The following is a 15,387-nucleotide window of genomic DNA, read 5'->3' on the forward strand; positions in this document are numbered from 1 at the left end:
CTTGAGAGTCCCTTGGACTGCAAGGAGATCCAACCAGTCCATCCTAAAGGAGATCAGCCCTGGGATTTCTTTGGAAGGAATGATGCTGAAGCTGAAACTCCAGTACTTTGGCCACCTCATGCGAAGAGTTGACTCATTGGAAAAGACTCTGATGCTGGGAGGGATTGGGGGCAAGAGGAGAAAAGGACGACAGAGGATGAGATGGCTGGATGGCATCACTGACTCGATGGACATGAGTCTGAGTGAACTCCAGGAGTTGGTGATGGACAGGGAGGCCTGGCATGCTGCGATTCGTGGGGTCGCAAAGAGTCGGACACGACCGAGTGACTGATCTGATCTGATAATACTTCAAAATGTCTATATTCGTATTTTCTTTAAAAGGACAGAAAGTAAGGAAGAAATTTTATACTGAAATCAAAAGTGGCCTAGGAAAAAGTCCTAAGCAATGGCTGAAAGCAATGAAGTAAAGTATCTACTGGTTCGCAAAAAGGGAGAAAGTTGAAAGGGCTTCCCTGGTGGCTCAGATGGTAAAGCATCTTCCCGCAATATGGGAGACCCAGGGTTCGATCCCTGGGTTGGGAAGATCCCCTGGAGAAGGAAATGTCAACCCACTCCAGTATTCTTGCCTGGAAAATCCCATGGACAGAGGAACTTGGTGGGCTACAGTCCATGAGGTCGCGAAGAGTCAGACACGACTGAGCAACTCCACTTTCACTTTCATGGGAGCCAAGTGGATCAATCACGCCACTTAAAAGAGTCGTACTTTTCCAAACAAAGGTATATTCCATTTAACCGTGATCTGCTTTACTGCACTTTGCCGATACTGCATTTTTACAAACTAAAAGTCTGTGGCCACCCTGCACTGAGCTAGTCTACTGGCACTATTTCCAACAGCATTTGCTCCCTTCTTGTCTCTGTGTCACATTTTGGTAATTCTCACAATATTTCAAGCTTTTTCATTATTATTATATTTGTTACAGTCTGTGATCTATGGTCAGTGATCTTTGATGTACTACCATGACTATTCTGAAGGCTCAGATGATGGCTAGCATTTTTTAGCACTGAAGTATTTTAAATTACATACATTGCTTTTTTAGACATACAACTATCGCACTTAATAGACTGCAGGATAGTGCTGACGTAACTTTTACATACACTGGGAAACCAAAATATTCATGTGGCTCACTTTATTGCAACGTTCCTTTATTATGGTGCTCTGGAACCAAACGTGTAATATCTTCGAGGAATGCCTATACCACACAGTTTTTTCATCATTCTCCCCCAAATACAGAGGCCCAGGATCCTCAGTGTTCACTCTGGACAGCTGAGTCACTCTTTGTTCTCAAAGTCTCAGGGATGTCAGTAGCGCTAATAGAGGAAGGAAAATGCAGGAATGAAAGTATGTGCCCTACGTTAGGTAGAAACAACCCTATCCTGACACCTGTCAGTCTCTCCTTATTCGTCACAAAGTTATTGCTCCTACTGATATAAAATGGGCTCCCTTTCTCAAACACACACTAGGATATCTGTCTGAGTTTCAACCGAAGTCTAAGGGCATAACTGTACTTAGCCAGTAACTATAACACCACCTCGAAACTACAATCCCATTCAAAGGTCAATGACATTCCAGGTGACTGATCCTAATAATCCATAAAAGTGGATTCATCCATGAATGGATTTTATTTTGTTGAAAGCCTACAGCAGAGCAAAGGTAAAGACAACCACTGTTTTTAAGTTAGTTTCATACTGTTGGAAACAGGGGTGAACAGCAATTTCCAAAGCACAGAAGTCATAAGCAATGCTAACAGTTAAGATGCTCCAGTGTCACAGGAGGACTGTTCAGAAAAGGGAATAAATGGACAATAGAATAAACAGGCCACAGAAAAAGCGAGGTAGAATTAGAAAGAGATATGACTAAGATATGCTGGGTTGCCAAGGATCTCTAGATGCACTTACGTAGACATGGAGTTCAAAAGGTAAACACTGGACTTATCACCAGTAAATAGCAATCTTGATATGAGATTAAAAAAACAACCCGATGGTTATAATATATGAGGATTAAGTTACAGTACAGGATAATAAATAGAAAACTGACATCTGCATAATCATCAAATAAAATCTTTAAATGCATGGTAAAAATAAATTTCGTAAGAAAACGTTCTTTAAAAATATTAGAAAAGAAGAGCTATAATGTTAGCTATCATTATCTTCCCAAAGTTTTATTACTGAATTATTTTTTCTCAGATTTTAAGCACATTAGTTATGCTGTGTATCTGCACTTACCTTCACTTACCTTTAAAATTCCTTTTAACTTAAATTAGAAATGTAAGAGAGCAAGTCATCTGAGACTGTGTCACCTACCATGAGCTAATCTCTCTTAATTCACAAACATACACTGAAATGCAAATCAGTACGAAAAGTCTATGTGCTATCACTGCTCAAACGTTCTTCAGAGCGCTAAAATCATGCAATTCCATCTACTGCTTCTTAAATGACAAAGAATTTTTTAAATGTCACAGCTAAGAAGTCTTCTTTATACTTAAATCTTAACTTTTTTGTCAAAAAACAAGTTTAAATGTCACAAAGAATCATTCAGAAGAACAAAAATGTCATTTTATGTCAGTGCTTAGTACAGTGTCTTGCTCACAGGAGACAATGCTTGATAATTAATGTATCTTCTCCAAAATCTCTGCTAGTGCTTAGGAAACAGAAAATTTTGCTTCATCACTTGTTTAATGAACATTATTTATCAGTATTTACTTCTTTTAGTAGTAACCTAGTAGTTAACTATGTAAATAAACTCTTTTGACAAAATGAATTTTCACTGTGTTATTCTCAAATATTAAAATAAAATGTATCACCTGAATATGCCCCCTATTAGCCTAAGAACATGTATAAAAATACTGGCTACTTTCCAAACTAATAAAACTAATAATAAAAAGACAGCCATTACACAATCACTAAATATTTACTATACAAGCCGAACTGTAATAAAAGATACTGGATCAATCCCATGTCATCTTGCAAAACTGGAAACAAGGCAACTTTATTTAACACTTTCTAGGTTGTCAAAATGTCCTTTAAGGAAAAGACTGTTACTGGAGCACTGCTTTAAGAGCAACCGGCTGGAACTCTGGAACATATTATAAGTTCATATGACAAGTCACCCTGTAAATTTTAAAGGATTTCCATTTCCCGCAAATCATTCTTTAAGAAGCTGTTAAAGGAGACTTGGTATTCGATTATACAAGCACTGTCTATTTTGTTTCAAACCCTTTAAAGACAGATATGGTCATTAAAATTGGCTTATTGAAAATTAGCACTCATTTCATAAAAAAAAAAAATCTTAAAAGGAATTCAACAAACATTCAACAAATATAGCAGCTCCTCTGGAACACTTTAAGATTTATATATTCAAAATAGGTCAAAATTAAAGAATTTCTAACATACTAACAAGTTTTAAAAAAGATACATGCAAAAGCAGCAGACAGGTCATAAAAATGAAGTGAAACCAAATCCCCCCACCAACCCAATAATATCTATATACCCTAAAATAAGTATAACAAATTAGGTTTGAAGATTTATTCCCATAAGTATAACCTATACTGAAATCAATGTAGACAAATCAAATGTAACCTACCAATAAGCTATTTTTCCTACAAAAAATAATTGCTTATTGATTACTTCTCATAATATATAAGCCTTAGTAACTACAATGGTGAAACTACAATGACATAACTATACAAAAAAATAAACAAAAAAGTAAAACTCTTCCCAAACTCCGGAAGAAGCACATGCGCCACCACAGCACTCACACTTTCATACACGTAGCAGGTTGCAACCAATATGACACTCACTTTCACAAACATTTCTTATCATACACCACAGGCAATGGAGAGCAAAGAAATGCTCCAACTTAGAGCTGCGATTTCCAGAACACAGGAGGTCATCTCCTGCATCAGCAGTGTGATTCCAGAAACAAAAGAGGTGCTATCTTCTGTCTCTTCATATGTATTTTAATAAAAACCTGATCTCCGAGAAACAGCAAATGTGCTAACTTCTCTGCCTACTGGGCTGCCGTTCAAGAAGATACCATTCCTCTAGTCTTCCTGGCCTCAGTCCAGTTTCCTGCCTGAGAGAAACTCAGTTGATCTTCCCATGATCTTAAGATGAAATTGGACTCTCAAAAATAACAATGTATGATGTAAAAAGACACAGCAGAATCTGAACCACGTAAACTTTTCCCAGTTAGAAATACAGGAGGTTGATTTGCTTATGCTTCAGGACTTCTGAACTGCAGTGTCCACCAGCGATTACCAGATGACCAACAGGGCAGTGAATGCACTTTGAAAAAGCACATTAAACAGTCCCTCTGCAGGGTAGGAATAGGCTTTAAAAAACAAAACAAAACAAAACATCAAGAAATATTTACCTGATGATGTTGGAAGAAAGTGCAGGACTCAATCTCCAAAATACTATAGGGGTTTTAGTCACATTTAAAGCACCTCAGTCTCTTCCCATTACCACACTCACCATCCTCCTCCATCTTCCAAGAGGTTTATCTGGAACCAGACTCAGGGTCCCTGAGGAGCTCACATCACCCAAGTCCCCCCTTTTCTACTGTATTATGACGCTTTCTTGCCCTACAAGAAAACTGACTATCCTCCCTAAGAACTGGGTGTTATCTAGAACGTCAGTACCTCTCTACCATTAATGAGTGCTCTTTCACTAGAAGAAATTCCCCAAATTTTATAAGAACTTTAGTAATTCTACAAAAACTTGCCCCTCTGGACTGATTAAACTATTACATATTTCTAAAATCTGGTGGAATGCATAGCTGAAATCTCTCTCCATAAGAAAAGCTCAAGTTTAGAAAAGGACTAAATCTGAAATTGCAAAAATGTGTGGTAATTAGAAATCTAGAAAACAATAGAAATCCTAAGAATTATCAGAACTGCTAAAAAGTGTTAAATCAACCCCTCCAAAATTATCTCATTGTTAAAAAAGGCATTACCGTTAATGTTGTCACAGTAGTAAAAGTATTCATCATTTAAAGAAGGACATGCTGAAACCAAGTCCTGCAGGCCTGCACCAGTTACAGTAAGACAACCAGAGAGATTAAGGTGCTCCAAGTAAGGCAGCCCTCCTCCCAGAGTCAAAACCCTGCAAGAGAAGCAATCCAACAATGAGAACAGATTAACAATTAAAAGACGACTCTGAAAACTTACACATCTGCATGGTCCAATGGAATATGAACAGACCCTTCAGTCTGAAAATGAGGAAAACTAAAGAATTTCTATAAAACATGACAACTAACTTCATCCTTAGGTAGGATACTGTACATTTAATGGGAACATTTACAAAGACATTCATTCAATAAACAAGTCTTCTGAAATTTTCTTTATAAGAACATGATAGTAAGTCAATTCTTACAGGAAGGAAATACTGAATATTAGAATTGTAATCTTCATTCTCCTACCAAATTGTCTAAGTAAAAATTATCGAGAAAATTACTAAACAGTTTTGTAGTTCCTCGAAGAGTTAGCGTCAGCCTATAACCCAAAATTACTCTCCTAGGTGCACACCCAAGGGAAGTGAAAACACACGCTCACAGAAAAACTTGCAAACAAATGTTCACAGCAGCATTACTCATAATACCCACGAAGTGGAAAGAATCCAAATGTTCACCAATGAATGAGTGGATAAACAAAATTTAGTATAAACAGGATGCAGCTACGCAGCTACAAAGTACTGATACATGCTACAGCACAGATGAACCTTGAAAACTCAGTGCTAAATGAAAAAAGTCAGACACAAAAGACCATATATTAGCTAATTTCATTTATACGAAATGTCCAAAATAGGCAGAACAGACAGACAAAGTGGATTACTGGTTGCCAGGGGCTGGGGACAAAGAGGAATGAGGAATGACTCCTAATGAGTACATGGCTTCTTTTTGGTTTAATGAAAATGTTTCTAATTGGATAGTGGCAGTGGTTGCCAACCTTGTAAATATATTAAAACCGCTGACTTGTACCCTTAAAAAAAAAACAGATTTAATGTGAATTCCATTTCACTAAAAATGAAAACATTAGGTTTCATGGCATACTTTAAAAGAAGTTTTTAAAATACTATTTATACAAAAATGGTAAAATGAGAAATTGACTAAAATGACAACGGCAGAGCTGAAAAATAGCAAGAGCGAAATTGAGAACATCAAATTTCAGTATGCAACAGCAAAAACTGGGAAAACTAGCAACAGTCCATCTGGACAGGGATATCAAAAAGCCTATAATACAATAAATTCAGTAAAAAAAAAAAAAAGGATAATTAGCATCATTACACAGGCACATGGAAATTAGGAAGTAAAGGTAAGGAAATGCATGTAAACTATTGAAATCAGAATAAACTAGGGAAATATTTATATACTCAGAAACACGGATGGACAAACGTCGGGAAATACATTTTAATGTTTTGTCACTGCATGTTTAAAAGAAAAAACTGGTCAACCAAAAAGGATTTATCAAGACCCCAGTATACATGACAGATTTAAATGCACACTTCCCCTGATATTTTAACTGAAAAAGACTGATTCTTTTTCTTAAATCACAGATTCCCTGATCCATCCCAGAGTTTAGTAACAGCAGCAGTTCAGAACCTCTGTGTCTTCACTGGGCCAAGTAATTACAGACAGACATCTTTAAAGGAAGACAATATAAGGTTTACAGTTTATTGAATCTTTTTTTTCCTGTAAAGTTGAATAGCTCATAATAAAAAATAAAACAACTTCTAAAAAGGGACCTAAAAGATCTCAGAAGGTACCTCAATGCACAGACTACCTCATGTTCTAAAACTTAAAAACTTTCAGGACATTGAGGACAGACTGCATGGAATATAAAACTCCGTATCAGAAACACACTTGAGTGAGCTACATATGCATTCACTCGCCTCACCGCATCTAGTGGGATATCAAACAAGACAAAAGTAAACAAGCAATTATATGATGAATGCTCTTCCGGGAATACAGTTAAGGATGGTGGTGGCCTGGGGGAGAGGGGATCGCAAAAGGTTTCCCATAAGAAGCAACATTTTAACTGGAATGGAGATAGAAACAAGCAGAAGTCAGCCAATACATGCATGTTACAGAGACAGCAAATGGATGAAGACAAGAGAAATGCAGTACAGGCAGACCTCAGAGATGCCTGCAGGTCAGGTTCCAGACCACTGCAACAAGGCAGCTATCATAATAAAGCAAGTCACACAAATTTTTTTCTAGTGCATGTAAAAAAGTTGTGTTCACATCATACTGTAGAGTCTATTAAGTTTACAACAGCAATGTCTAAATAACTATATGCATCACTTCAGTTCAGTCACTCAGTCGTGTCCACCTTAATAAGAAACATTTTACTGCTATTAGGGTAGTGCAAAAGTAATTGCAGATTCCAGTGGCCACAGGACTGGAAAAGGTCAATCTTCATCCCAATTCCCAAGAAGGGTAGTACTAAAGAATGTGCTAACCATCAGACAATTGCATTCATCTCCCAGGTTAGTAAGGTCATGCTTAAAATCTTGCATGCTAAGCTTCAGCATGATGCAAACCAAGAACTTCCAGATGTCCAAGCTGGGTTTCAAGAAGGAAGAGGAACCAGAGATCAAACTGCTAACATCCGCTGGGTCACAGAGAAAGCAAGGGAATTCCAGAAAAACATCTACCTCTCTTTCATCGAGTACACCAAAGCCTTTGACTGTGTGGACCATAATCAACTGTGGAAAGCTCTTCAAGAGATGGGAATACCAGACCATCTTGCCCGTCTCCTGAGAAACCTGTATGAGGGTCAAGAAGCAATTGGTAGAACCCTGTATGGAACAACTGACTGGTTCAAGACTGAGAAAGGAGTATGACAGGGCTGTCTGCTATCACCTTGTTTTTTAACCTATATGCTGAGCACATCATGAAAAACGCGGGGCTGGATGAGTTACTAACTGGAGTCCAGATAGGCAGGAGAAACATCAACAACCTCAGATATGCAGATGATACCATTCTAACGGCAGAAAGCAAAGAGGAACTAATGAGCCTCTTGATGAGGGTGAAGGAGGAGAGTTAAAGAGCCAGCTTAAATATTAAAAAAACTAAGATCATGACATCCGGCCCCATTATTTCATGGAAAATAGAAGGGGAAAAGATGGAAGCAGTGACAGATTTCCTCTTCTTGGGCTCTAAAATCACTGCGGATGGTGACTGCAGCCATGAAATCAGAAGACGATTGCTTCTTAGAAGGAAAGTTATGACAAATTTAGACAGTGTGTTGAAAACCATAGACTACTCTGTCAACAAAGGTCTGTAGAGTCAAGGCTATGGTCTTCCCAGTGGTCACATACAGTTGTGAGAGCTGGACCATAAAGAAGGCAGAATGCCAAAGAACTGATGCCTTCCAATGTGGTGGTGGAGAAGACTCCTGAAAGTCCCTCAGACGTTGCTGAAGAGGGTCAACTGTTTCAAGGTCACTCAGCATTTGAAGATCAAATCATTCATATCTTAAGAGAAATCAACCCTGAATACTTGCTGGAAGGACTGATGCTAAAGATGAAGCTCCAGTGTTCTGGTCATCTGATGTGAACAGCCAACTCACTGGAAAAGTCCCTGATGCTGGGAAAGACTGAGGGCAGAAGAGGGCATCAGGGGATGACATGGCTGGATGGCATCACTGATGCAATGGACATCAACTTGGGCAAACATCGGGAGATCGTGAGGGACAGGGAGACCTGGCATGCTGGCAGTCCACGGGGTCGCAAAGAGTCGGACATGACTGGGTAACTGAACAACAAAAGGCTGGTGCAAAAGTAACTGCAGATTTTGCATTGTTGAAATTTGCCATTTGATATTAGAATACTTTCTTAAATAAAGATGGTTAAGCTATACATCATTCCAATGCACATTTCTTGTTTTGTTTTTTTGCTAACGACTTATTGTGTGCATGTTAAGTCGCTTCAGTCCAATCCGATTCTTTGCAATCCTATGCACCATAGCCCGCCAGGCTCCTCTGTCCGTGGGATTCTGCAGGCAAGAATACTGGACCGAATTACCATTTCTTTCTCCAGTGGATCTTCCCAACCCAGGGATTGAACCCACATCTCTTGAATCTCTAGCACTGGCAGGTGGGTTCTTTACCGTATTTTATTTTAGACTATGGAAATGATGTTAGACAAGAAGTAAATTCGAGTGATTTTCTTATTCAAGTTCAAAATAGGTCATAAAGCAGTGGAGACAACTCGCAACATCAGCAACACATCTGGCCCAGGAAATGCTAACGTGCAATAGTGGTGGTTCCAGAAGTTCTGCAAAGGAGACGAGAGCCCTGACGGGGAGAAGCGCAGTGGCCGGCACCGGAAGCTGACAGCCAACTGATGGAAATCACCAAAGCTGATCCTCTTAAAACTACACAAGGTCACTTGGCATTTGAAGCAAATTGGAAAGGTGAAAAAGCTTGATAAATGGGTCCCTCATGAGCTGACCACAAATTTAAAGAACTGTCCTTCTGAGGTGTCTTCTTCTCTTATTCTATACAATAACAAACCATTTCTTCGTTGGACTGTGATGTGCAACGAAAAGTGGATTTTATATGACACCCAGTGATAACCAACTCAGTGGACTGAGAAACCCCGAAGCACTTCCCAAAGCCAAACTTGCACAGAAAAAAAGATCATGGTCACTGTCTGGTGGTCTGCTGCCTGTCTGATCCACTACAGCTTTCTGAATCCCAGCAAAACCATTACATCTTTGAAGTGTGCTCAGCAAATCGATGAGACGCAACGAAAACTGCAATGCCTGCAGCTGGCATTGGTCAACAGAAAGGGCCCAGTTCTCTTCCATGACAATGACCGACTGCACATTGCACATCGAATGCTTCAAAAGTTGAATAGGGCTAGGAAGGTTTGCCTTGATCCACAGGCTGCAGAATGGATGCTGTGTTAGCAGGCATGAAAACAACATTAATCTCACTGTAAACTTCCATCAGAGCTTTTGGGTGACCAGGTACATTATCTCTGAGCAATATTTTGAAACAAACCTTTTTTTTTACTGAACAGCAGATCTCAACAGTGGACTTAAATAATTCATGTTGTAAACAGATGTGCCGTCATCCAGGCTTTGTCATTCCATTTACAGAGCACAAGCAGAGTAGATTTAACATCATTCTTAAGAGCCCTAGGATTTTCAGAATGGTAAATAAGCATTGGCTTCAACTTGAAATCATCAGCTGCAGTAATTCCTAACAAGAGAGTCAGCCTGTCCTTTGAAGCCAGGCACTGATTTCTCCCCTACAGCCAGGCAAGTTCTAGACGGCATCTTCTTTCAATATAAGGCGTTTCACTGATACTGCAAATCTGTTGTTTAGTTCAACTACTTTCATTAGTTACCTTAGCTAGATCTTCTGAATAATTGACTGCAATTTCTATCATCTTGCACTTTAATACATTATGGCTTCTTTCCTTAAACCTCATGATCCAACCTCTGCTGGCTTCCAACTTTCCATCTGCAGTTTCCTCACCTCTCTCAGCCATCACAGAATTGAAGAGAGTTAGGGTTTTACTCTGAGTTAGGCTCTGGCTTCGAAAAATACGGTGGCTAGTTTGATCTTCTATCCAGACCTCTGTAATTTTCTCCTTACCAGCAACTCGGTTGTTTCGCTTTCTTATCATTCATTTGTTCAATGAAGTAGCACTTTTAATTCCTTCGAGAAATTTTTCTTTGCTTTTACAACTTGGCTAACTGGTGCAAAGGACCTAGTTTTCAGCCTGCCTTGGCTTCGGGCATGCCTTCTTAACTAGGCTTAATCATTTCTAGCTTTTGATTTAAAGTGAGATGCGTGACTCTTCATTCTGCATGAAGAGGTCACGTATAGGGCTATTTACTGGCCTAATTTCAATACTTCTGCGTCTCAGGATGGAGAGAGACAGAGAAACAGCCAGTTGGTGAAACAGTCAGAACACAGAGACAGCATTTATCAATTAAGTTTGCAGTCTTGTATGGTTTGTGGCACTCCAAAACAATAGTACCATGAGAGATCACTGGTCACAGACCATCGTAACAAATATAATAATAATGAAAGTTTGAAGAATTAAAGTGTAACACAGAGATGTGAAGTGAGCAAATACTGTTAGAAAAATGGCATTGACAGACTTGCTCAATGCAGGGTTGTCACACACCTCCAATCTGTACGTAATGCAATTATCTACAAAGTATGATGAAGCAAAATACAATAAAACAAGATATGCCTATATGTTGGAGGAAAAGGAAATAGCTGAGTATAGTTAAAGAAAGGATGGTTCTCTTGTGTGTGTGTGTCACATTGATATTCACCTATTTGATGTCTTTTATTTGTTAAAAGGTGAAGATGGGAGGAAGTAAAAAGATATTTACAGAAGGTAACAAGAGGTAAACTACAGGGGCAAGCAAGGGCCAAGGATGTGAACTCTCATCAAAGGGCAGTTAGACTCACTGCAAGACTGAGATAAAGGAGTAATAACAAGTAATAAGAAATGCATTCTACAAAGACGACTCCAGTCTACTTTTTATCACCAACGTCCAAGTATGCCAGGCACAGGCCTACACAGTAAAATGCAAAACACAATCTCTGCCCTCAACCAAAGACGGAAACATTTAAACAAAGTATTAATAATACATGTGATAAGAAAAAAAAGTTTTAGAAATACATCAAGTTATGGAAATAATACAGATCAGGGAGTGATTCAAAGCAGTAATCTTTAAAAGGACAGAACAAAATGCAGAATTCAATGATTCTGTACAATTCACATTATCTGGTGTCCAATCAAAAACTATTAAACACAGAAAGAATAAAAAAACAAACAGTAAACAGACCAATAAATGATAAAGATGATGAAATTAACACATAATGACTTTAAAATGGATTTTATGTTAAATATGCTCAAGGATTTAAAAGAAAATACATAATGAAACAAAAAGATCTATGTACTTTTACTATTTGGGTATGTTTTAATACATTTACATACATTGTGTATTTGTGTGTGTGTGTGTAGGTATCTGGGGGCGAACATGAGTACACCAAATGAAACTTCAAGTCATGAAAAATACAGGACCTGAAACAAAAAGTACACTGAAGGAGCTCAGCAGTGACTAGACACTGCAAAACCAATTTGTGGACTTGGAAGAACGACCAGATTAACCAAAACGAAGCGCCAACAGAAAAACAGAAACAGTGAGGGAAAAAAGCCCTGGTATTATGGGTTGAATTGTGTCTTAGCCCTCAGTATCATAAATGTGACTCCAGTTGGAAATATGATCTTTGCAGAATTAATCAAGTTAAGATCAGGTCATTAGGGTGGGCCTTAATCCAGCATGACTGATGCCCCCCACACACACATACACACACAGATAATGCCATGTGAAGACGTATAAATACACAGACACAAAAATGGGACGGCCATGAGAAGACAACCGAGGCACAGACCGGGCCTACTGTGTCACAGCCCAAGCGACACCTCGTTCCATAAGAGGTGGGAACCTTAGGAAAAGACACTCCCTTAAAAGTTCCCAGAGGGAGCATGGATTGGCCAACACCTTGATTACAGAACTCTAGTCTCCAGAACTGTGAGAGAATAAATTCCTATCACTTTAACCACCCTGTTTGTGGTACTGTGTTATGACAGTCAGGGAACTATTACAATCAAGTGACCTATAGGACAGCATCAAGAAGTCTGACACACATGAATTCCCAGCAGGAAGCAAGGGCTATACAGAACAGCGAAGAGAGGACAGTACTAGAGGAAATCATGGCTGAATCTTGTTTTTCAATTTTATGAAAGCTAGAAACAACAGATCCAAGAATCTCAATAAGATATCCCAAGCAAGGTGATGAAGCTATCCATATCTATGGACACCAAGGCATACATACCATGTGCTAACCGCTTTCAAAGTAGAAATGAAGTTTTTAAGGCAGCTAAAGAAAAAAACATGCATTACATACAGAAGAATTAAGATAAAAGTTGAATACAATTTTCATAAATTATTCAAACTGAAAGACAATGGAACATCTTAAAAGTACTAAAACAAAACTACCAACCTAGAATTCTATACACAGTGAAAATCTTTATAAAATGAAAGTGAAATAGTTTTCCAGACAAGAGTTGAGAGAATTTTTACTGTCAAAAGACTTACAGTGCGAAAAACTACAGAGGACTTGGCAGGCAAAAGAAAAATATTACCAAATGGAAACATGAAACTTTATAATAGAAGAATGCCAAAAAAGGTGAAACAGAATGTGTCTGTTAATGTTTTTTTCTAAAAGACAACTGTTCAAAGAAAAAATATTAACAACGTTATTCTGGAGTTTAAAACTTATATAGAAATAAAATATATAACAAAAACAGCACAAAGAATGGGGAGGGGAACAAGAGCTTACTCTTTTAAGATTCTTACATTCTTTGTGAAGTCGTATAATACCATTTGAAAGCAGAAAGTGATTAGTTAAAAATGCCCACACAAAAGCATAAAACGTAATTATAAATCTATGTTAAAGGGTACACAAAGTATAAAGAGCTTCCCTGATAGCTCAGCTGGTAAAGAATCCGCCTGCAATGCAGGAAACCCTGGTACGATTCCTGGGTCGGGAAGATCCACTGGAGAAGGGATAGGCTACCCACTCCAGTATTCTTGGGCTTCCCTTGTAGCTCAGCTAGTAAAAGAATCTGCCTGCAATGCAAGAGACCTAGGTTTGACCCCTGGGTTGGGAAGATCCCCTGGAGAAGGAAAAGTCTACCCACTCCAGTATTCCAGCCTGGACAATTCCATGGACTGTATATAGTCCATGGGGTCACAGAGTCGGACATGACTGAGCAACTTTCACTTTGTATTTTGTACTATGTATAAACGGAGCAACAATGGAGAAACAGACATAGAGAACAGACTTATGGACATGGGGAGAGGGGAGGAGAGGGTGAGATGCATGGAAAGAGGAACACGGAAACGTGCATTACCATGTGTAAAACAGACAGGCAACAGGAATTTGCTGTTTGGCTCAGGAAACCCAAACAGGGGCTCTGTATCAACCTAGAGGGGTGGGATGGGGAGGGAGATGGGAGGGAGGTTCAAAAGGGAGGGGATATATGTATACCTATGGCTGATTCATGTTGAGGTTTTAAAAAAAACAAAGATGTAAACTGTACCTGTAACAATATAAAGGGAGATGAGACAGATGTCAAGAGCAGGGTGTCTGTAGATGACTGAAACTAAGCTGATTATCAAACTACATTGTTTTAAGTTTCAAGGTGTTAATTTTATCCCTTAACCCCAAACAAAAAAAAATTTTTTTAAATAAAGAAAATAGGGGGAAAGGGAATCACATGGTATACAACAAAACATAAAAAGAGGACATCACTGAGAAAATGATAAGGGAAAATGAAAGTCATAAGGGAAAGAAATAGCTAAATAGCATAAAGTCCCCCTCATCAGTAATTACTTGAAATATGAATCCATCAGATTCTCCTACCAAAAGGTAGCAATTAGCAGACAACAGATTTTTTTAAAATTTTAATCAAAAAATTTTAAAAACATGGATCCATCTATACACTCTCTATGACAGACCTCACTTTTGATGCAAAAACACAAAGAGGTTAAAAATGAAAGCATGAGAAAACATTTCCATGCAGAAAGCAACCAAAGGAGAGGACTTCCTGGCAGTCCTGAGGTTAAGACGCCACAGCTCCACTGCAGGGAACACTGGCTGAGTCTCTGGTTGGGGAACTAGGGCCAACCTGCCACAAAACGTGGCCAAAACAAAGTAACCAAAGGAGAGCCAGGGTGGCTGTAACACTGTGAAATGAAAGAGATTTTAAATTTTAAAAAGGTAACCTTTAGAAAGCAAAGGATATGATATCCTGTCAAAAGGCTCACCACTCCACTCAGAAGATTAAAAAAATTATGAACAAACACACATTTAACACAGCTCCAAAATATACAAAACTGAAAGAACTAAGGGGAAAAACAAACAGTCCTCCAAAATCAGTTGGCGATTTCAATACTCCATTTTCAATAATGGATAGAACAATGGAAGAAGACCAAAAGGGAAATAGAGAACTTGAACTACACTCTAAACTGATTAGCCCTAACAAACACATAGAGAACATTCCAGTCAACAGCAGAACACACATTCTTCTCAAGTGCACAAGGAATACTTAAGACCATGTTTGGCCACAAAAAAAATTTTTAAAGGTTTACTAAATTTTAAAAGATTGACTGTTCTGTCTGATAGTCTACCTTTCTTGTCTTACTTCTACCATTAGATTGAAAACTCTATGAAAGCAAGGACTTTGTCTCATTTACTCTGGATCCCTATCAGCTGGAAGAGGGCA

At 38.6% G+C, this 15,387-nt stretch overlaps 1 protein-coding gene across 4 annotated transcripts in view; it reads right to left on the bottom strand.

Annotated features, from left to right (window-relative positions):
- The window catches only part of FBXL5 (F-box and leucine-rich repeat protein 5), an 84,439-nt gene that overhangs the window by 5,068 nt on the left and 63,984 nt on the right, over positions 1-15,387 (bottom strand). For all 4 annotated transcript variants that reach the window (XM_010857288.1, XM_010857289.1, XM_010857290.1 and 1 more), the window contains one exon: positions 5,015-5,163. In XM_010857288.1, the coding sequence (XP_010855590.1) occupies positions 5,015-5,163 (149 nt within the window). The remainder of the gene's footprint in view (positions 1-5,014; positions 5,164-15,387) is intronic.

This window comes from Bison bison, unplaced genomic scaffold, assembly GCF_000754665.1.
Source record: "Bison bison bison isolate TAMUID 2011002044 unplaced genomic scaffold, Bison_UMD1.0 scf7180017864379, whole genome shotgun sequence".
NCBI lineage: Eukaryota > Metazoa > Chordata > Mammalia > Artiodactyla > Bovidae > Bison > Bison bison.